Source organism: Emys orbicularis, chromosome 10, assembly GCF_028017835.1.
Source record: "Emys orbicularis isolate rEmyOrb1 chromosome 10, rEmyOrb1.hap1, whole genome shotgun sequence".
In the NCBI taxonomy this organism is placed as follows: Eukaryota; Metazoa; Chordata; order Testudines; family Emydidae; genus Emys; species Emys orbicularis.
The window spans coordinates 62,951,394-62,974,433 of NC_088692.1; the positions used below are offsets into that span (position 1 = coordinate 62,951,394).

The 23,040-nt window shown below is 41.1% G+C and overlaps 1 protein-coding gene across 1 annotated transcript; it reads right to left on the reverse strand.

Annotated features, from left to right (window-relative positions):
• Positions 1–1,626: 1,626 nt before the first annotated feature.
• Positions 1,627–18,518, reverse strand: FAM81A (family with sequence similarity 81 member A). The gene is made up of 8 exons (XM_065412790.1): positions 18,472–18,518; positions 16,755–17,028; positions 15,876–15,994; positions 6,181–6,310; positions 4,147–4,253; positions 2,976–3,111; positions 2,324–2,519; positions 1,627–1,748 (listed from the first exon to the last, which is right to left on the reverse strand). Exons 1-8 carry the CDS (start codon positions 18,516–18,518, stop codon positions 1,627–1,629), a joined length of 1,131 nt encoding a protein of 376 aa, XP_065268862.1.
• Positions 18,519–23,040: the final 4,522 nt, after the last annotated feature.

Below are 23,040 nucleotides of genomic sequence, written 5' to 3' on the forward strand. Positions count from 1 at the left end.
ACTAAAAGAGTCTTTTTTGCCATTAGAGAGCATTGGAAATCAAAATTGTAAAGTTTTAAGGTAAGTTCTATAATATGTTAAAAACACTTTGGGCTATATTGGCAGCAAATGCTAATTTAGCCCTTGATCCAGCAAAGACTTATGCATTTGCTTAATGTTACACACTGTGCATTGTCCTACTAAAATCAATGGGTTTTAAGACCTTGCAGGATTGGGGCCTTAACTGTTGTACTATTTGTTCCTCACCTTTGGCCCACAGAAGTCATTGGGAGTTTGCCACTGACAGTTCAATGGCACCAGCATTTGGCAATATGGGCCTGGGCAAAAGCCCATTGAAGCCATTGCAGACTCCTATTGACTTCAACGGATTTTGGATCAGGCCATATATTCTGAGTGATGGCTTGATCCTGCACCACTTGATGATAATGGGTGCAGGATTAGGCCCTGAATGAATATATAAAATACTTGTTTTCCCATCTAGATTACTACACAGTGCTGGTGCTAATTTTCATTGTGTAATCTATTATGGAAATTGAAATAAGCACCAGTGTAATATAAAGTACATTAAGAGATGAAAATATTCTTTGGAAATTTTGTAAATGCAATACTAATTCAAATCTACTTATCCAGCTAAATTATTAAAACCTGCCTAAATAAATTAAATGTGAAGAGTCAGTTGTCTTACATCAGCAATAAAAATTCCTAGTAGACCATAAAACATTTGAAGATACATCAAAATGCATCTTATTTTTACATCATGTTCTCCAGAATTATTTGAATTATCACTTTCTCCACTGACAGCAAAACCCTCAAAGTTTACACTGACATAATGAAACAATGCACAAGAACACAACTGATATTATAATTTACAATAAAATACTGTATACACTATCCTTCACCCCCATCTCAGCCCTATCTAGATATTAATTAGAAAGATCACAATATCTAAGGACTTCGAACGACATGTTAAGTTGCTTGTGTTGCTCAAATGGATTATTGTTAGCCTACAACTACAAAATATAATACTATATAGTTAACACACATGCAGGCACACACACAAGATTTATTTTAATGAAGCAAAGGTGTCATTCTCTGATGGTATTTGGATTTTAAAAACTGGTCTGTTAGAAGCCAGTTCTGCTCCCATTGAAGTTAATGGGAATATTTCCAGTGACTTCAATGGGAGAAAGATCTGGCAATGTGGTGAATTGCAAAGTGACCTTGACCTGTTAAGGCTTGACTTTTAAACAGAGCAATTAACTATGGGTACAAGTGCTAATATTTCAAAACCCACAAAAGTGGAGGCAGCACTGAGGCTCCTTTAATAAATTTGGCATCACATTCACCAATGTGTTACTCCACTTTTAAACAGCTGTAACTCCACCTAAATCAACTGGAGTAAGACAATGGTGAGCTAGAGCTTTGCCCCATAAAAACTATTTATCAGCTTAGCTATTAAAAGCTTGCATTTACCGCTTACAGTAAACATACACACCTGTGGAACAGAAGCATGTCGTTTGGTACATGCACTTAATTACAAATTGGAATGAGGTTATAGCCTATTTAGACACATAAATGCTCTTCTCTCTGAATAAATCTTGTGATCAGTCATGGTCTCGAGTCTCCCTATGTCGGAACTTCCTGCTTCTTTTGGTGAATCTGCTTCTGTAGCTCATCCCTGTCAAGTTTCATTTTGGCTTCTAGAACTTCCCGTAGGGACCCAATGTTCTCGTAGATAGCCGCAAACCCTAATTACAGATAGAAATTGAATTAGCATTATTAAAACTAAAGAACATTAGAAAGCAAAATTCAAGATTACAACATATAACAGTGCATTTTTCATTATCACTAGAGCAAATGTCCCTAATAAAGACAGACACTGGGCCATATTCTCTACTGGTGTAGATGTGTGAAACTCCATTGAAGTCAATGGAGCTGTGCCCATATACACATTATGGCAGCCAGGAGCTGTTGGCAAGCACAAGTCCACACCCTCTTCCCTGGCTGCTCCCTCAACAGACTATTGAATTCTTTGTTTTCTAAAGACAAAGAAAACAACAACAAGAAATCTAAAGCTAATTGGGTTTCACTCTGGGCTTTGTAGGAATCTCACCCACAGTGCAGATAACTGTGGATGCAACAGGTGCATGCACAGTTTTGTAGGTACATCCGTTATGCACCCAGTTGAAAAATCGGTCCCAACGTTGGTAAAGAGCTTTGAGATCCTCAGATGAAACATATATTAATGCAAATTAGTATTATTATTATAGGTAAATTATGGTAGCAGAATTCAGAGTACAGAGCTCGACAGTAGTGGTCCTACCAGCATTAACTTCAGCTTTCATTTCTTTTATATCTTCATTAATCTCCATCTGAAGCTTGCTGATTCGAATATTTATCTTCTCTTCAGCCTGTTTTGTTCCATGTTCTTCCACGGTTATTTTTTGTATTTCTTCTATTTTAACAAGTTTCTCTGACATCTGGCTGAATCTCATCTCTATGGCCCTTTCACTCATTTCCTGGGATCAGTGAAAATAATTATGTTTGGTTATTCTTTGAGTAATAAATTACCAAATTCTTTGTGTAATAAACTGTTCATTCCCTAGAGATGCAACAAGTGTCAATGCTTACTTATCATTTTCTATACACGATTTAAAAGTTTATGCAGTTATAAAATACAGTTAATAAAAATTCTCAAATTGGCTTGGTCACTGTAAGCTGCTGCTTCTTCATTTTATTTTTAAAATAGAATATTTGTAAATTTAAAAGTAGTGTTCAGATTTATCTATAATTATAGGGTGGGTTTCAAAAGTTCCCAATCAATGGGAATTTTATCATTGCATCAACAGGAGAGGACTTATGCCCATAATGAGCACTTCTGAAAATCCCACCAAATGCCAACTCAGCAACATTTGCTTCTATACGTCTCTAGAAGTATTTTCAGAACATTTTATTCTTTTATTACAGAAACCTACGGTCTTTTCCTTAAGGGCCAAGGAAATCTGATCAATTTTCTGTAAAAGCTCTTTTTCAATCCGTTCATGTTCCTGTTCCAACCAGCTGCGGGCAGACAATATCTGGCTGCTGAGTTCCTCTACTGCACCTTTTAATCTAAGAGAATAAAATAAATGAGCATGTCTGGAAATATACAAGAGCATCTCATGTTCTTTGATCACTGGACTGTGGAGTTTTTATGGCAATCAACATAAAAATCCCCTTTTCCTCCATAGCATGTTTGACAGCATATTCATGCAATGTTTTGAAATTTCACACTGCTGGGCTTGGTTTATGTTAATAGTTTCAGATAATCAAGGATGAGAGAATGTAATAGAACAGCAACTAGTTGCATAAAATATGGTTGCAGTATTTTGAGGCATATACGATGCAGACCCATCAAGAAATAGAATGCCATAGCCTAGAAACCAGTGTGACATCCCATTCATTTTACAGTCTTTGAAGCTCATAAGAGTTTGGACTGGAAAGGACTGAGTAAAGATTTTAGGATTTGGATCTACATGTATATATTTAAATGTGCTGTAGTATTTGAAGTCCTATGCATTTGCCTCTCTCATTTTGGCATGGTGCTGAGATAGTTGCAGTAACTGGATGTGCACATATATATTTGCAGCCAGTTTGAAACTGTTACACGTAGTGAATTCCGTGTCTGGCTGTCTGCACATGTATATACAGTATACATTCTTTTCCAGGTCTTAATACTTACATCTGGCACACAATGTTTTACAAATTTAGTTCAAAGTGGTTTATGACCACATTTACAGAAGCATTTAGGTGCCTAAAATACAGAAAGGTGCATAGTGGGGTTTACAAAAGCATCTACACAGGTTAGGAGCTGAACTCCCACTGCAAGTCAATAAGAGTGAGATGCTGAACTAACTTAGCTGCTTCTGTAAAATCCACTAGGTGCCTCTCTGCATTTCTAGGAGCCTAATTATCTTTGCAAATCTGGCTCTTACTGAGTACTATTACCGCAGTGAGCAAATGTACAAATTAATGTGCCTTCATTTGGGTCCCAGTCCTTCAACACCTCATTCATGCAAAGATCCTCTCATAAGGATTACTCCAGGTTTGCAAGACTAGCCCCTTGATTTATAATTAGCATCATTTTCCAATAAGGTGAGTACTCACTTAACATCCAGAAGGTGGAGCTGTTGGTTGCTCTCTTTGTAGGCAATCTTCAGTTTTGCTTCTTGTTGCATTATTGACTGCTCTACTCTGCTCAGAAGGTAAGAAATCTGAAACAGAATTCTGAGTTTAGTATTTTTGTCCTCAAACTCGTCACACATTGTGCTTGGAACATAAATACTTATAAGATTTTAAAGGGACGCTGCTCTAATTGATGGTCCCAAACTTTAACCTACTTGCAAATTTTCCTTTTAGTTTTTTAAACTGTCCTCATCATGCAAAATCTACTAACCCACACAACTGGAGTGGCAGCATTACTAAGATCACAATTTCTCAGCCAACAACAACTGGGGGGAGCTGTGTCCTTGCAGTCAGAGCATCTGCCTGGACCTTTTTTTGTGAGCAGGTGAGGAATATCACCTAGCCGCACCCCACTCCAAAACGTCCCTGTGTGAGGTAGCTCTCAGGCGTACTATCCATGGTACACATCTCTTGGGCAGGCCTGCATTCTTCTTTCCATTACCTACTGGGCTTTCCAAACCCATTGAGAGAGTATGGGGGAGGGGGAGAATAGGATTTGTCCCAAATGCACACTTCAATTCCTATTATTGTCCATGTGCACACATCAGGTCATGTTACAACCTCATTCCAATGCTGAATTCTCATTGACAACAATGGTAGTTACGCACAAAGACTGAAGGTAACATGTGGCCCATCCAGAGAACAGGCCCTGTACCAGCAGTCAGTGTGCTGGCAATCTCGGTGAAATTGTAATTTTAAAAGTTACTGCTTAAGAGCTGTACACCTCACTACGTGCATTACTCAATACATGGGAAATCTGAGTTTATAAATTAAAGCAATATTTTAATTATATAGGTGTAGAAAATGCATCTTAAACCAATCCATTTCTATAAATCAGCTTCTATATTTGAGGCATTCATTAAAATGGAACAGATTGTTTTAAAAGCTAGCAGGGAAAAAAGTGAATTATCAGACTGCTCTTGTGTGCCAAGCTTTAGATCGGTGTGAAATTTTTATGGCATACAATGGAAATGCTAATGTTCAACTACAGTAACATGAAGAGTGAGACTGTAGTTAGTACGTTACAGAATATAGATTTTTTCCCATGTTTTAAAATTGTAAGTGTAACCTACTTGAATCATGGAAAATGTCTTTATTGAGCTCTTTTCAGATCAGGGTTTAAATACAGAAGTTGCAAGTCTCATGGGACTGATTTTCCTCTGTGACTAATACACCTACAGTACCACTGGCTAACTCAATGGGATTACTTGATGTGTTTGACAGAATTATTACTGCACAGATATAGGTCTAGATTGTGAGTGGCCCCTATGAGGTCACACTAGTGCACAGGAACAAGCAAGAAGCTTGTCCCTCACCTGCATGTCTGCTGTAAAACAGATAGAGACAGGAAAAGCCTTGGCAACACCCCCTCCATACTCGCCCAGGGAATCAGCTGGTGCATCATGGTATTCTGTATAACTATTTTCTTATATGCAGCATTTTGTATAACCCAAATGGCTCGTGAAAAATTCACAAGGAGCAGCACCCGTGGAAACTGTGCCGGCATGGTGCAAAATGTTCCTGGTGCTTTTGCAGGGGCTCTGCATCACTCCTGGTTTGTGGCTGAATGCCACAGACTAACCCAGAGGGAACCCCTTCTGAAATGCATCCATTACTGGGGTTGCTCACAGAAGGCATTAGAACAATACTAGCAACCACTAAACAGCATTTTAGGGACAGGAAATTACGAATACTTTATCCAGTTAAAGCAACAGAAGAATGTAAGTAGATGAAATGGATGTACCAATTCAGATTTGGTCCGGAATCCAGAGCAGACATATTTGCATCTACATTTGCACAGTGTCATGGGATCTTTAATGAGTAAAAATGGTCAGGACCTTGATTATGTTTCTTCTGAAAGCCAGCAACTCATGGCATTAGTTTAACAATATGGTGTTTTTGTTCATGAAGTTAAACTCTCCCTCTTATGAAGATCACTTGTTTTATACAACATACCTGTATTTCTGCCTCTTTGATTTTAGATTCCAAGATCATTTTAGAAGCTTGTTGGTCTTTGCTTAGGCTTTGAAGTCTTTCATACGTAATTTTGTGCTCTGCAGACAATCTGGCTAAACCAGCATCGCACCTGTTCAGATAAATAAATACCAAAGCAATGGATGACTGTAGCTGAACACAATGTATAGGCCAAACTTTTAAAAATACACCTCTACCCCGATATAACGCTGTCCTCGGGAGCCAAAAAATCTTACCGCATTATAGGTGCAACCGCGTTATAGCAAACTTGCTTTGATCCGCCGGAGTGCGCAGCCCCGCCCCCCCGGAACACTGCTTTACCACATTAAATCCGAATTTGTGTTATATCGGGTCACTTTATATCGGGGTAGAGGTGTATATCTATTTTAGAATGGACGTTTCTATGAAGGTATCAGTCTTTCCTGCAAAACATTTCTTTTCTATGAGATTCAAAGAAATGTTGATGTCTCATAACATCCACCCAATTGCCCCATAACTGGTATAAGTCTCCATACTGTAGTAGGTGCAATCCTGCGGTAGATCTCAGCTCTGAGATCATATAGACAAAAGGTGTGCTTATGGAAATCACATTACAAATTCAAGGATGTACAATTTCAATACCTTATGCTATTCCTTATGATCCATCAGACATCTCTTAAGGTGTGTGTAATTGGCCATTAGTCTGATACAGAGGCAGCCACTCACACAGTTTACTTATTAGAAGCAATTAGAAAGTAATTATAAAGAGCATATTTAAATTATTGCACCTAAGCTGCTTTGGGTTTTACATACTTATTTATATTTCTGTTCACAAAATAATAGCGTGCAACCATATTAAATACTCCAGGGCCAAATTCTGCAGTCCTTAGTTTTTTGAGGGTTTTTTTCTCCAGGTAAAGTTCCCATTAAAGGCAATGGGAGTTTTGCCTTATGAACGGCAGAACTGGGCCATAAGATTGATCATTTCCCTTCTGCACATTGGAATACTTCTGTAATTCCACCATATTTTCAGGACAAATGGTGTTAAAGTACATGCCTGTGTTTTTTCTCCCACTTTTCAGAAATATTTTTGACTGATAGATTTCATCTACAATAATACAATAAGTGCATTAACTGAGTTGTAAAAATATAGGTACTGTAGGTTCAGGAGAAAGACCTCTCAAAAGTATGAGTAATGTGTATTTTTGTTAAGGGAAATATGTAACTGTCATAGTTACATAATCTAATATATGGAACTGATTAAGATCAGATAGCAGTTAAGGTTTTGGAAGGAGCAGGCAGTGGAATGTGACAAGGAACAGCAAGCTAACCCATTATCCAAATTAATCTCACATTTTAATCATTTTTTGTATCATTTCAGTTGGAAAGCATTCACTCCGGGATGCACTTTCATCATCTGAATTATAGCAAGTACCACTGTTACCTTTGAAGCACAAAAGGAAAGTAACAACTCAAATGGCAAACAGAAGAGAAGCCACTTAGCAATATGGTAGAACTACAATATGAAAATAATAAGAGAAGCAAAGTAACATAGAGAAGTGAGAACACATTAGAAAGTCATCATTTAGCAACTCAGTGTACTGGAGCAAACATGTGATATGGGCAGCAAGAGCAAATTAAGTCGGATGTTTTTCTAGAAGATCTGCTCCAAGAACTATTTTGGGGAAGTGCAGGCCAGTGTTATACAGGAGGTCAGACTAGATAATCATAGTGGTCCCTTCTGGCCTTGGAATCTATGAAAAAAGTCAACATAGGACTAAAGATGTACCACCAGACCTCCAGACCAGGGTATCTGTGGAGTATTTGGAGAAAGAACAGAGGCTATAGCCCTCTATGTTGTTACCATTAATGGAAACCAGAGACATGAAATTATCCTGTGTCTATTCACCAATAGCACATGGACTCCAAGAAGTGTCTGAGTTCTCATAGAAAAGTATAAAAAGCAATTGCTTTGAAACTACTGTAGCAAATGTATGCAACAGGCTTCTATAATTTTTATGGCACATTGTTATTTTTGGCTCATATGATCAGGGCTGGTGCAAGGAAGTTTCACGCCCCAGGCGAAACTTCCACCTTGCGCCACCCCCCCAACCCCGCTAACCCCACCCCCCGTCAGTGGCATAGCCAGGGTTGCTGCCGAGGAGGAGCGGCGGAGAAAAAAGGCGCATGCGCCGAAATGCCGCCAAAAACAGAGCGGCGCATGCGCAGGGCCACCAAAATTATTCTTATTTCACCGGCCCTGCGCATGCACCGCTCCATCCTTTGGCAGCATTTCAGCGGCCCGGCGCATGCACCGAAATGCTGCCGAAAGACGGAGCGGCACATGCGCAGGGCTGCCGAAAGACGGAGCGGCTCTGGAAAAGGCTTGGGGAATTCTGGGCTCGGGGGAGCAGGCGCTCCCCCTGCTCCCCCCCAGCTACGCTACTGCTCCCCGTGGCAGCTAACCACGCCCACCCACCCTCACCAGAGGAGCCCCCCCCCCGCGGCAGCTAACTCCGCCTGCCGCGGCAGCTAACCCAGCCCGCCACCACCACCCGGGGAGCCCGCCGCCCCCCCACCCGGGGAGCCCCCCCCACCCCCCCCGCAGCAGCTACCCCCCCCCTCTGCAGCTAACCCCGCCCGGGGAGCCCCCCCCCCGCGGAAGCTAACCCTGCCCAGGGAGCCCCCCCCCCACGGAAGCTAACCCCGCCCGGGAAGCCCGCCCCAGCTCACCTCTGCTCCGCCTCCTCCGCTGAGCCCGCCGGCGCCGCTCTAATTCTCCTCCCCTCCCAGGCTTGTGGCGCCGATTGGAGGAGAATTAGAGCGGGGGCTGTGTGCTCAGCGGAGGAGGCAGAGTGGAGGTGATCTGGAGCAGGGAGCGGTTCCCCTGTGGAACCCCCCCCCCCGTTACTGCGGGCGGCCCTCCCCGCGCCCCCCCACCCCAGCTCACCTCCACTCCACCTCCTCGCCTGAGCGGGCTTTTAGGCGCCCTCAACCACTAGGCGCCCTAGGCGGCTGCCTAGTTCGCCTAGTGGTTGCACCGTCCCTGCATATGATCATAGTGGATCTTTGTTGTTTGTGTAATTAAGTACATTTGGTAGGGGGCAGCTGGTTGTATGGTATAGAACATAAGGGATTTCCAAAGTATCCCATATTCTGATCTCAGTTACATTGATGTAAATCTGGAATAAACTGAACATATTATTTTATATTTTTCCAGGTATATTTTGGTTGGTACCATATGAAAAGCTGTGGAGGCATAAACTCAAAGTGTTAAGACATCAGCATGCTCTTAATGTTCGTTTTACTAGGATTTTCTTTAAATTTTATTCAGTACTCTAATATGGTCAAAAGAGAATATCTCTGTGCTGTACATTCAAACATGTGGTTGGTATCTGCCCAGAAGAAAGTACAGATATGCTGCAGCTATGAGGCCAGATTCTGACCTCCGTTACACTAGTGTAAATCTGTAGTTAAAGGTTTGTAATGATAAAAGAATGTTTAATGAATGTCTCCACTGGTTTTCAAATGGTACCAACCAAAATGGAGAAAAATAAGATAGCATGATTTACAATTTGAGTAATACCTGTTTCTTAAAATAACTCTGGTTCAGGTTTATGCTAGGCCTCAGGTTTGAAGACAAACTAACAATCTCAAGAGACTTCAACTCTATTGGGCCAAAATCTCATTACAGTGACTATTCTAATGAGATTTTGGCCATATCCAAATTAGAATAAAAATAGAACCTCTTTATGGTTTTGAATTTTACTCTGTAACAAAACCCTGAGGATGGCATACAAATCCAACACTGCTCCAGTCATACTCCTCTGAAATCTGAACGAGTTCTGGTTTCAGGTTCTTTTTTGGCCAATCTCTAATGTGATTATAAAGTTCTTTTAAATAAAAATGTATCAAAGTCCAACCTGCAGTATTAATTAATTCCTTGTGCTGTTATCTGTAACAAAATCATGTTGCCAAGCCCACACACCTAGCCAAAAGCATGCTTGTGGGACATAAAGACGAAAGAGAAAAAGTAACTTTTTTGTACCCTAACAGATTTTCAAAGGCCAAATAAAAAATATTTTGTGTAGTTATTAGGGTTATACATGCAATTAGAATTTTGTGCAAACAAATATATAAATACATAGTGTACATTTTCATGCTTAATATGCCCATTTTGGCCATACAAATAATCACTTAGTTTCACAGGCATTTTTCCATGTGCAATTGCAAGCATACATTTTTGGAGATTAGACCAAAGGTATATTTTGTTGTTTGTTTGTTTTGTTTTTTAAGAATGTTTACTGCAAGATCCCTTTACTAACTTCTGTACTTACGTGCACTCAGTAAATAAAAAATAACATGGAAGGACCTGACTTTGTAAACCAAGTATTCTGGGTTTCAGTATACAGTATAATTGCAGAAATCAGTGGTGTTTAAGATAAACTGCACAATTATGGAGCAGCTGCCTTCCAAATCTCAGTAAGCAAAAGGAGTATTTAGATTTATGAATCACTGAAAAGTGTTTTTGTTGCTAAGAAATCATTGGACAATTTGAGGAGAGTCTGCTATTCTATTACTTCTGAGGTTATGCCTACAGTCGGAGTTAGGGGTGTGATTCCCAGCTCGCATAGACATACTCACACTTACTCTCATTGAGCTAGCATGCTAAAAACAGTAGTGCAGCCAGGGTAACAGTGAGCAGCAACATAGAGTAGCTGAGTGGCATATGTACCCACAGGTTTCAGTCAGGTTGTACTTTGCTAGCTTGTGCACTTGCTGCTGCTGGGGCACCCCAGCTACACTTCTATTTTTAGTGTGCTACCTCAATGAGAGCTAGTGCAAGTATGTCTATGCAAGCTGGGAATCACACCAAGAGCTCCAAGTGTAGACATATCCTGACTGTAGCTAGTGGCTACATGCATATGGGCACCAAACCAAGAACTATACAGCAGGAGGTACATAGAAGTACAAAAATGGTTTACTTAAGACTAAATCCTGTACAACACTCATGTGACTTGTAGTAGCATGATGTATATTCAAATGTGCAAGATAGCTACTCAGGGTAGCAGTGGTTACACATTATGCACTGTTCTGCCTCACAAGCAAAGGATGTATTAGTGATGGGACGGTTGTGTGTCAGGAACAGTCAGTATGTGTCAGTCCCTGCCCCTCCACATCTGCCTGCTCAGGGGAAAAGGGAGTAAGCAAGCACACAATGCTTGTTTACTCCTATGTGCCTGGAACCAAAGAATTTAACAGTATATCACTTTGCTGAAGAATCTACAAGCACCAGGGCCGGTGCAAGGACCACCTTGTGCCACCCCCCCACCCCGCTAACCCCGCCCCCCCGCGGCAGCTAACCCCGCCTCCTGTGGCAGCTAACCCAGCCCACCACCCCCACCCGGGGAGCCCCCCCGCAGCATCTACCCCCCCCCCCCGCAGCTAACCCCGCCCGGGGAGCCCCCCTCCACGGCAGCTAACCCCGCCCGCCGCCCCCCCTGCCTGGGGAGCCCCCCCTCCCCCGTGGAAGCTAACCCCGCCCGCAGCCTGCCCCAGTTCACCTCCGCTCCGCCTCCTCCGCTGAGCCCGCCGGCGCCGCTCTAATTCTCCTCCCCTCCCAGGCTTGTGGCGCCGATTGGAGGAGAATTAGAGGGGGGGCTGTGTGCTCAGCGGGGGAGGCAGAGTAGAGGTGATCTGGGGCGGGAAGCGGTTCCCCTGTGCGCCCCTCCCCCCCCGTTACTGCGGGCGGCCCTCCCCGCGCCCCCTCGCCCCAGCTCACCTCCACTCCACCTCTTCGCCTGAGTGGGCTTTTAGGCGCCCGCCTAGTTCACCTAGTGGTTGCACTGGCCCTGACAAGCACAGTAACATTTCAGCGAGTTTTCTTACTGCAAATACCATAGGCACCAGCATGCTTTTATTTATTTATTTTGGTGCCTTTATGGGAACTGAGCTCTCTTTTAGAAATCTGGCCCCAATTCTGGGTTCTGAGCCCTTCTAAAAATTCTGGCCATAATGACATGGAAAGTTAAAAGAGACTGGTCAAGCCAGAAGCAAGAGGGAAGCTCAAACTGCATTTCCAAGTACCAGATCAAAAGAAGACCAAGATTTTTTTAAACTTTAAAATAGATTTAAAGAATAATCTTCCACCTGCTAGATGCAAGATAAAACCTTCACTCTGTAAAGCATGCTGCAGTTCTGGGCTTTTGCATTCCTTTGTGTCTTATGATACAAATCTCAAGATGTTGTTGGAATTACACCCACAATTCACCAAGGAGCAAACGTTGTAGGGACAAAAGAACAATATTCAAGAGCAGCTAGTTGTAATAAGCATAAGAAAGCATTCCAGTCCACCCATGGTGGCTTATCAGTTTTTTTAAAGTATTTCTTGATTTTTATGCTTTTGTGAAAAAACGTAATGAACATAATTCACTGTGCACAGAAGTTTTAACAGCTGTTCCATTCATATAGCAAGGAAATGCACTCCAGTGCAGAGGGGCCAATGCAAGGCAAAACTTAAACATTTATGCATTTATGCATAACTTACAACCATTGAAGCCCATAACAGTGGGCTTCACTGGTGTGTGGGACCTTGGATGGACCGTCTGAACATGTGTGCTACAGTATATCAGTTTACTGCTAAGACACTTTGAAAAGATCATCCAGTGTTGTAATAACAAAGATTTTAAAAAAATAATTTTGGAAGAAATATAATCTCTCGTATTCTTCAGGGCATAAATCAACCTCTCATTACTGCGGATAAAGAAGAAACTTTCCCTGTGGGCATGTTATTCCCTATACCTGCCTTCTGCAGGGCTTCTATTAACTTCCTTTGACAGTAGCCAGGACCAGCTACTTCTGAGACAAAATGCTGGATTAGATGGAGAACTAGTCTGATTTAGTATGGCAATTCTCATGTTCCTAAATCTTTCATAAAAGTTCACTTAGCTTAATGATGCTGATTATTTATTATTAATATTAATAATTTATGGTGAACTTGTACAGCATCTTTCATGCTGAACAATTTCAAAGTGTTTTACAAAATGATTAGCAAATTATATGTAAGTAGAGATGGGCATGAGGCACCAGCTGGAATCTGAATTTAAACTTTCCCAGAGTTTGGAGGGTATTCAGCTGTAGGGATTTAGGCGCATCCCTTTATAGAGATGAGAACACCTGTGAAGTTCAGATTCAGGTCTGAACTTCTCCAGAATTTGGGGGAGTTTGGATTTGGGTTATGCTTCAAGAGCATCTGTCTATAAGGATAATACTACACTCACCGAGAAATGCAGCAACCTGGAAGAAGAAACAGAATAGCTGTTCAACACTGTACAGATGAGATGAACTACAGAATGGGTTATGATAGTCAAGAAATAATACCATATCCATTTGAAATTGCAAGGGGAATTTAGATAGGCAGAATGTAATCACCCAAATTGATATTTGGCCAGAACCCTGGATTAACACTCAAATTCTTACAAAAGCTGGTCAAAAGTTAACTCATAGATCTAGCCTGATAGCCAGCAGGCCAGACTCACCCTTTGGATTCTCCTAGTGGAACAGTTTGGGTGAAATTATACAAGTGAGCTAATTTCAAATTATTGATTAAATAACTGCAAGCAATTTAGGACAGTCTCCCACTACGTATTTGTATAGCACCTAGCATAATGAGGTTGCAGTCTCAGCTGGGATCTTTAGGCACTATTGTAATACAAATGATAATAATTATAATCAGGAGTTGTGGGAATTTTTACAGCAAAATGTGCTTGTAACTGAAGGCAGTTAATTCACTGTCACAGAACAGTGTCCTAATTGAATTCAGCATTGTAGAAGTAAAACAAGTTTTCTTCCCTCCCCGGGGAAGATTTTAACAAAATGCCTGATGGGGAAGCACAAAACAGCAAATAACAAGAGAAAAGAAACTGGTTCTGTCTCAATAATGAACATGAATTTCTAGCCCCTGAGGCACTCTGATGACTGACCTTGAGCATTGCACTTTGTGTAATAGCTGTCATGTAGTTATAATTATCAGGGGGAAAGCGTGAACTTCCCTGAGTAAACATATCAAGAAGAAATAATGGTCTAAGTGCTGATAGCCCACCATCATCCCCCATTTTAAGCGCTTTGCCATTTAGGGCCACATTTTGGCAAGTTCTCATTTATGTGAGTACTCTCATTGAATTCAATGGCACTACTTGCATGAATGAGCACTCACCAATGTGAATAAAGGCTGCACAAGCTGGCACTAATTGTATTGCTCCAAACATGGGATCTTGTAAAATCTCACTGTGAATCCTTTATATGAAAGGGAGCTATGCAGGAAGACTCATGCAGATGAATTTGGCAGTGACCCTTCAGTGATAAATAAATATTGTTCAATAGTTTGTCTGACTTGAAGACCACAAAGCAAGAGCTGGTTTTGTTCTTTCCTGCTGTACTTAAAAGAACTGACTGAATGTCTGAAAAATCAGTCCTCTATAATCAGTGCTTTAAACCCTGTTTAAACCACTCCTTGGAAATTGGGCTAACAAGTCAATGTGGAAACTATATGCTGCCCAATATAGACACCAGGAAATCTTATGGAAACTTTTAACCTTTCTCCTCCCTCAGCTGAGTTTTTCCAACCTGTTGAAGGTATCAGTAAATTATTTCAGATGAACAGCAGTCAACTAACAAAACTGGTCCAGCAAAAAAGAACGGAATGTATTCAGAAATCCAGATAATGGAACAAATTCATCCCTGGTGTAATCAATTCATCCCAGAAGTAATCAATCAAGATTCTGTATACAAAATTAAGTCCTCATCTACAGCTGTGCAACCCCACTACCTTCCGATTGTGTCTTCATTGTCATTGGTGCCAGCTGTAAGTAGGTTTGCCCAGGTGTCATTGAGAGTATAATCTAAAAACAAAATGTAAGGGCTTGTCTACACTTCAAATGCTGCAGCAGGTAAACTGCACCAATGCTGCTGCACCACTGCAGCATTTCAGTGAAGAGGCTACCTGCCCTGATGGGACAGCTTCTCCTGGCAGCATAGTCAATCCACCTCCTCGAGAGGTGGTAGCTATGTCAACAGGAGAAGCCCTCCCGTCGAGATAGCCCTGTCTACACCAGGTGTTAGCTCCACACCCCTGAGCGACATAGTTCTACCAACATAAATTGCTAGTGTAGACCAGGCCTACGTGAGGGCTTAATTTGGCCTGTAGAATCTCTATCACTCTATGTTTTCCTCCACTCCCCTTTACTTTAAACCCTGGGAATAACATGCAGTTTATCTAATGTTTAATAAGATTAACCAGTTTGTTTCTACTTCTTAAAATACAATAATTTTATATTGCTCCCTGGAAATGCAAACTGTTCCATGGTATCTTTATTACAGGTGAGCTAATGAGTTAGTTCCATAAAAACCCCAGCCTGAACCTCAGTCCTTTCTAACACTGAACCAGACTGAAGCATTTTTAGAATTCAAGCCCATTTACTGAAATCTAATTTTGAGAATTAACAGTCATGTAACTAGTTTTAATATTTGATACTGGAATGCAGATTATTGTGCATTGCCATGAAAACATTGAGCCAAATTCATTCTGGGAGTTAGGCCAAGGTTAAATTTGGGCCACTGTCATTAAATGTAAAAGGCATACTTCAAGATTAATAGAAAATCAGCTGATTGCAAAAAATATCCCCAAAACCGACACTTACCTTGCAACTCTCCCCCGAAGATCTCCCAAACCAGACAACTGCCGCATTTCCAGGCTCTTTAAGGTAGAATTAGTTCCATAACTGAGGTTATCCCTGACACGTATCTGTTCCTGCAGCGTCTATAAGGCATTAATATGCAAATAGGAGTTCAATAAGTCACTTATTATACATTCAGTAGGCCACTTATTATATTTTGCTAAATCCAAATAAAATATAAATTCTATTTTTTAATTTAATAACAACTGTTTTTATAGGCATGCAGAATGTGGTGCATTATACTCATATATGGTTTCTCCTGATTTTCAGGGTCCAATCTACACAAACAACTCTCACTGAAGTCACACTGGAAGCAGAATTGGGCCCTGAAATACTAACCTATATTTGTCCATCTACCACTACCCTGCTAATTTCTGCAGAGGTCAGGCTTAAGGTTGCATATTTGACTGTGAGTGGATCACCTGGATGTGTGCATTGTGGGTGGTGCATGTGGAAAGTGAAAGGGAGTTTTTATTGCAGGGGTGAGGAGTCTGTGAGTATGTTTAGATGGTAGGGCCTTTAAACTTAGGTTGAAATGCATGTTAGCGTTGCATTAACTGATGATTTCCTCGATTTTCTAGTTTTGTGTTGAAAGGAAATAGATTAGCACCACAAAACTGTTTGTGTAGAATTTATATTTAAAGTCCTGCCACCCCGTACTGTTTTTTTATTGCCACAAAAAGAACTACATACTCTGCATGCACTTTGTAAGGATGTACACACAGTTTATAAACTCTTCAGATCTTATACTTACATCACATATTAAATCTTACTAAATTTTCGTATTAAACTTGGAGTCAATAGCAGAGATGGTGTCAGCCCCGGGAAAGAATCAGAACATACCTCAATGTCCCGGTTAAGCTGCCTCACTATTGCCGTTATGTTTCGGATGTGTTCTTCTAAGAGTTGCCTTGCCAACCGATCTCCTCCCCCTTTGTTCTGCATTCTATGCAAAGTGGAAACAATGTCCTCCTTAATGCGAAAAGCGTGTTCCACAAGGGCAGCAGTTGTTTTCTCATGGCTTAGAATTCTGTCTTCTAGCTGATCCACGAGACTTGCAGATGCTAATGGGACCGCGGTCAAAGCTTGGCTGTGTAGTGGTATATTTCGAATCCGTCTAACAAAAGAAATATATTCAAACAAATGTATTATTAATGCGTTGCTAGATATTGAGGACCTTACTCAAAACTCTATTGTAGCTTTTAACCACACCCATCTATGTGAGATTGATACCACCTTAGTAGAAGCACTGGGAGGTAGAGTGCCTCCAGAAAGAATACTACCTCCCAGAAATCCTGAACACTTCCAGGGAGAGGCCCACTGCTGTACATAAGCAGGTGCAGCATTTGCTGCCATGAGTGGTAGGTGTAAAGGGAAGTCAGGGCCTCCTTCCCATCTCACTTAGGGTGACTAACCCGGCATGTACACTTAACAAAAGGATATTAGTGTGTTTTGGGACGAATTAAGACAGACAAAGCAGTTTGGCTGGGAACATGAACTCAGAATGTTTTTGATTAAATTTTGCAAGTATTACTACACATGTGCAAACTTTGCAGCTGCTTTTTTTCCATCCTTGTTCAAAGCAATAACTGCAATAAAGTTAAATAAAAATAGACTAAGAATATCTTGAGTCTGCATCCATTCTTTTCTCTTCCAATAAGGCTACTCCTGGAGTATGCATCCAAAAACTTCTCCTCTTGGGAGCTGAATAAATACATGCTAAAGCTTTGGAAATCCAGGAGGGACAAAATCCAAGCTACTCACAGTCTCTAAGGCAACTTTTCAAAAGAGGTCAGCTCCCATTTAGGCACCTAAATAATTGCGCAGATTTTTCAAAAGAGCTCCGCGCTGAGCAGCTTCTATTGAAAGCAATAGTTGCTGCTGAGGTGCTGAGACTTTTGAAAATCTGGCCATCGATGAACGCAGTCTTTCACAGAGGTTAAGTTTTGTAATCCTTTGGGGGAAAGATTTTCAAAGGCACAAAGAGAAAATAGGTATTCAACTCCCATTGAAAGTCAATGAGCATTGGTGCCTAATTCCCCTTTGTGCCTTTAAACAACTCTTATTTATTTTCTTTATACACCTTAGTTATTTCTTTTTTTCTTGTATGCTGTATTTATCTGATATTCATAGGGCCAAATCATGAAGTGAAGGCTAAATTCTGTTCTCACTTACATTGTGCTGTAATTTCACTGAAGTTAATGGAGATTCAACCAGAGTGTAAATGAAGGTAGAATTTGGCCCTACATTTTTACATTCACTCCTTACTCATGAAAGACTTCCACTGGGACAAGTTCTGATGCCCTCGGTTTTCACTCTGTCACAGTTGAAGCCACTAGAAGTTTTCCTTGAGAAAGGACTGAATAAAAGCTAAGGGCTTCAGGATTGGCCCATGATTTGGATAAGCAGAGTATATGTCTACAATATTTAATTTAGTTTAGTTCTTGCATTAAGTACAAAAGCTACAATGTTAAGCATGATTGTAAATAGAGAATTAAAGGAGAAGCATAGATACTCCTGCACTCTGTAGATTCTAGATTTCTAACATGCCAGACTGTACCTTTCAGTAGGGGCAAGTGTCGGAAAGATTGGGCTTCGTTGTGCCATTTTCTTTTCAATAATTTATGTCTGTTGAGAAAATATACATTAAATTATTTAACAGTTGTTTATATCTGGCACTGAAATGACTTCGTGTATCTGTTTAAAGTGAACCTTAAGATTATGCTAACAACTCTGACATTGGAAGACATTTTATATATTGCCCATGATTTTGCTTTCAGACTACTTGCATCCAAAATTTGATATAACACAACAAAACAGGGTGGAGAATTAGATGACTAAAAACAACTAAAAAGCTTTTTCAAGTGAATGCAGCACGCATGAAAGCTGCTAGATTGACACGCCTGGAGGCTGTAGTCCTCTGTTTATCCACAGAACTAATAATAGTAAAGCCTCTCTCTCATATAGCACTTTTCATAAGTCGACCTCAAAGCGCTTTACAGTCTCTAACGTGTTTAGCCTCACAACCCTGTTCTGAAATAGGGAAGCATTATTACCCCCATTTTTTACAGTTGGGGAATTGAGGCACAGTGAGGCTAAATGCTTTGTCCAGAGTCACACAGGAGGTCGGTTCTTGGTGGAGCAAGGAATTGAATCTGGCTCCCCATGTCTTAAGCCAGTGCCCTCATCACTGGACCATCCTTCCTCCCAGAACAGGGTTGGCACAGGCAGTGGCAAAGTGAACTTCTTCACACCAGTCCGTGAACAGGACCACCACTAGGGGTGAGAGGATATTATTATGTCAGGGCTTAGGCCAGGTGAAATTTGCCCCGTGAAAGGCCTATAAGGAACTCAAGTGGTTCAGAAGCCTGGCGTTTGTCTTCTGCACAGGGATGAATTTGACATTCAGTTCTTGGCCTCTCTCATGAGAGAGAAAAGTGTCAGTTAGTGCCTCGGGTGGCTTTGTGATGTGGACATAAAAGCTTGTTGGAAATTTTCCAACGGAACATTTTTCTGTCAGAAAATGCTGATTCGTTGAAAACTACATCTTTCATGGAAATATGTTGATTTTGGTGGAATTCTCTTTCAGGAGAAGAATGGAACAGAGTATCCTGATAACGCTGAAGTGTTCCATTTTGATCTTTTCAGAATGGAATGTTTTGTTTCCAAACAGCTTTTCGGGGTTTTAAAAATTTTTATGTAATATAATACAATTTTTTTAAGAAGTTGAAATCAGAATGAAACATTTGTATTTTATTTAATTTTTTTTTATTTCATGTCATGGGAAATTTCAATTTTTTTGGTTTTGTTGTGTCTCAGAACAGAAAAAAATTCTAAATTATGGAATATCCCATGAAACAGAAAATCTGGTTCCCACCCAGCTCTAGCAGATACCTCTCTACTGTGAACTGGACTGAGACTCACTAAAGTATTTCATACAGGTCACCACAAAGCAACAAGATGATAACTTTCAGCCATTATTGACCTAGTGAGCACAGTGGCAATTATCTATACTACTCCTATTTCCCATTCTAAGTATTGGTAAATTTGGTGGTATCTCAAATATTACTATATGGTACCCAAGGGTAAATATAAATTGTGTAACAGTGACCACACAGTGATGTGAAGTTGAATGGCTTTGCAACTCATTATCAATCCTCCTGGCACTGAGGCTGCATGTCTTTGATATTTTTCAAGTATCTACCAGTATGGGAGAAGAATTTGCAACACAAGGATTGTTTGGTAGTTTGCCTCAAAAATGTTCAGATCATAATTAATATTAATTGTGCTATTTTAAAATTTTAGTTTAGTGGGAAATATTCACAAATACATTTCAATTAGAGTGACTTCAGCACATGTAGTCCCAACTGGAGTAGCTTTGATCTAGCTAGATCAAATAACAATATCACTGAAGCCAAGGACGCAGCATACGGACTAGACACTCAAGTACATAACCCAGGGTCTGTGCTGCTGCCCCAGCTGCTGCAGCTTCACAGCTATTGGTATTCAAGCTAGCCCTAGTAGCCATTTGTCTAATTTTAGAAATTAACTAAATTGCTCAGGTGATGTACACACCACACTTTGTCAGGACGGTCAGCAGGATCTGCTTACACTGGATTCCATGCAGACCACTCCCATTTGGCGTAAACTATACTCAAACTATGGCCTTGCTTTTCATTTCAGATAAAAAGATGGATGCATGAACTGGTTTAGATTTTTTGCAAATATATTATTGGGACTATGGGAGATTTTCAAAAAACACAAAGGGCAGTTAGGCATCCAAATCCCACCGATAATGAATAGACGTTAGGCACCTAATTCCCATTTATGCCTTTGAACATTTTCGCCATTATTATTGCTCTCTATTATGAATAGTCCCATTAATTTCAACAGTACATGTTTGCAGGATTGGGCCTGTGGCCTAGCTCGAAGCTATGGCAATTTACACCAGCGGAGGATCTGCCCCCATGATTCTAAGGTCTTGTCTATATGAATATTTAGTTCACAGCAAGCCAGGGTGTAAATCTACCTCACTGTAGCCTGCCATGGAATAAGTGTCCGTGTGGACCCTGCTGCCATGCATTAAAATTCCATAATGTGCTTTGATCTACTCCAGGGATCGGCAACCTTTGGCACGCAGCTCGCCAGGGTAAGCACCCTGGTGGGCCGGGCCGGTTTGTTTACCTGCCGCATCCGCAGGTTCAACCGATCGCGGCTCCCACAGGCCGCAGTTCGCCACTCCAGGCCAATGGGGGCGGCGCGCCTCGGCCCGCGCCGCTTCCCGCAGCCCCCATTGGCCTGGGACCGCGAACCGCAGCTAGTGGGAGCCGCGATCGGCCGAACCTGCAGACGCGGCAGGTAAACAAACTGTCCCGGTCTGCCAGGGTGCTTACCCTGGTGAGCCGCGTGCCAAAGGTTGCCGATCCCTGATCTACTCCCATTTTGAAGCAACATAATTTAAGTGCACTTCGGAACTTTCAGTGTGCAGCAGCAGGGTCCACACAGACACTTTAGTGCACAGCAGGCTACTGTGGGGTAGATTTACATCCCAGCTTGCCAGGTGTTAAGTGTTCGTATGGACAGTCCATATACATTGACATCTGTGGTCATCTAAACAAACCCAATATTCACAGGCACCTGCAACTTTCTAAATCGCTATATCTTTCTGATCCAACTCTAACTTGATATACAAAAATTACATAGAAATAATTCTAACTGTGATTAAAAAAGCAGTAAAAGCAAGAAAATTCAGTGAAAGCTGACACTCCCCTCTCTGTTATGGTTAACTTTTGCATGGATCAATTAATAGTGAGTGTCTGGTTGTTAGCATCTACAGTTGTACCCCAGAATTACCAATCTCCAGAAAATTTTAAAATATCCCAAGTTAAGAGACATATTCCCAGCTGAAATATTCATTAAATCAGTAATTTAAAACCAAAAATCCTTACAAGAAAGATTTATAGTTAGCCAAATGAACCCCACTCACTTCATAGCTAGGCTGTGATACTCTTGCTCCTATCGAGTAGACGTATTCATGGTGTAATGTACTATTCAACATAGGTAAGTGTATCACAATGTGGCCAATAGTATTACATTTAAGTAACTCAGCCATTTGAAAGCTTGTTTTGAGAGACAAATAGATTCTACAACACTGTACTCTGTGGAGCAGACCTAACTGTGTTTCCGATATAATAGACTTTCCAATTTAATAATGGAAATGTTAACCCTAGTGTACTGGGTCAGGAGCCAGCCATGTTTTAACCAGGTCCCCTGACTCAGTTGTAGTTGGGTAGAGCAGCCTTAAGGAAGAGAGGAAACCCCACACAAAAATAAACAAAGTCTGTTGGCTAATGCATCTCCAGCATCAGGAACTGGGAAATCACCAACTAAGGTCGACACTGCTAACCTATGGCACTGAAGGGAAACAATAGAATATTCCTAGTAATAGGAAATGTTTTAGCATCAATGGTTAATACAAAAATAAAACAGTCAGGATGATACATAATGTTAAGGATGTATTTGCTGAAGAATGGAACAAAAATGTTTAAGAGACAGTACATTATATGGGATAATATGTTATGCAGGTTCAAATATTGGCAGTAAGACATCTAACTTGTGCCTGTAGAAACAGAGGTCACTGAAAATCTAGTTAAAATTTAGTCTTTTAACCATTTGTTTTCTATTTCAAATAGCCATAATACATATGGTAATAACCACAGATTCTGATATCACTTGCACCCATGTAACTCTATTAACTTCAGTGCAGCAACTCCGGATTTATACCAGTGTAAATGAGATCAGAATTTGGCTCAGTAGGTTATTTGTAAAAAGGAGTGGTAGCTGTAACCAAATCCATCTACTCTATGCCATCTAAAAATAAATGTTTTTGACATTGTAGTGGGGTATGCAAACCTCACACTGGGCTGGAAGGGGTTAAAGGGCAGTACTGGGCCCTCCAACCCTGCAGAGCATGCTCCATCTGGAGACAGGGGTGAAAAGGGAGCAACCAAGCTCCGAAGGGGGAGGTTGGGGAGGAGTGCAGACCAATCCTGAAGGCGGGCTGGAGAAGCCTCTCTGAAGGAACAGGACTGTATGCAGAGCCCATCTGGGCTGGCAATTGGGTTTCCTT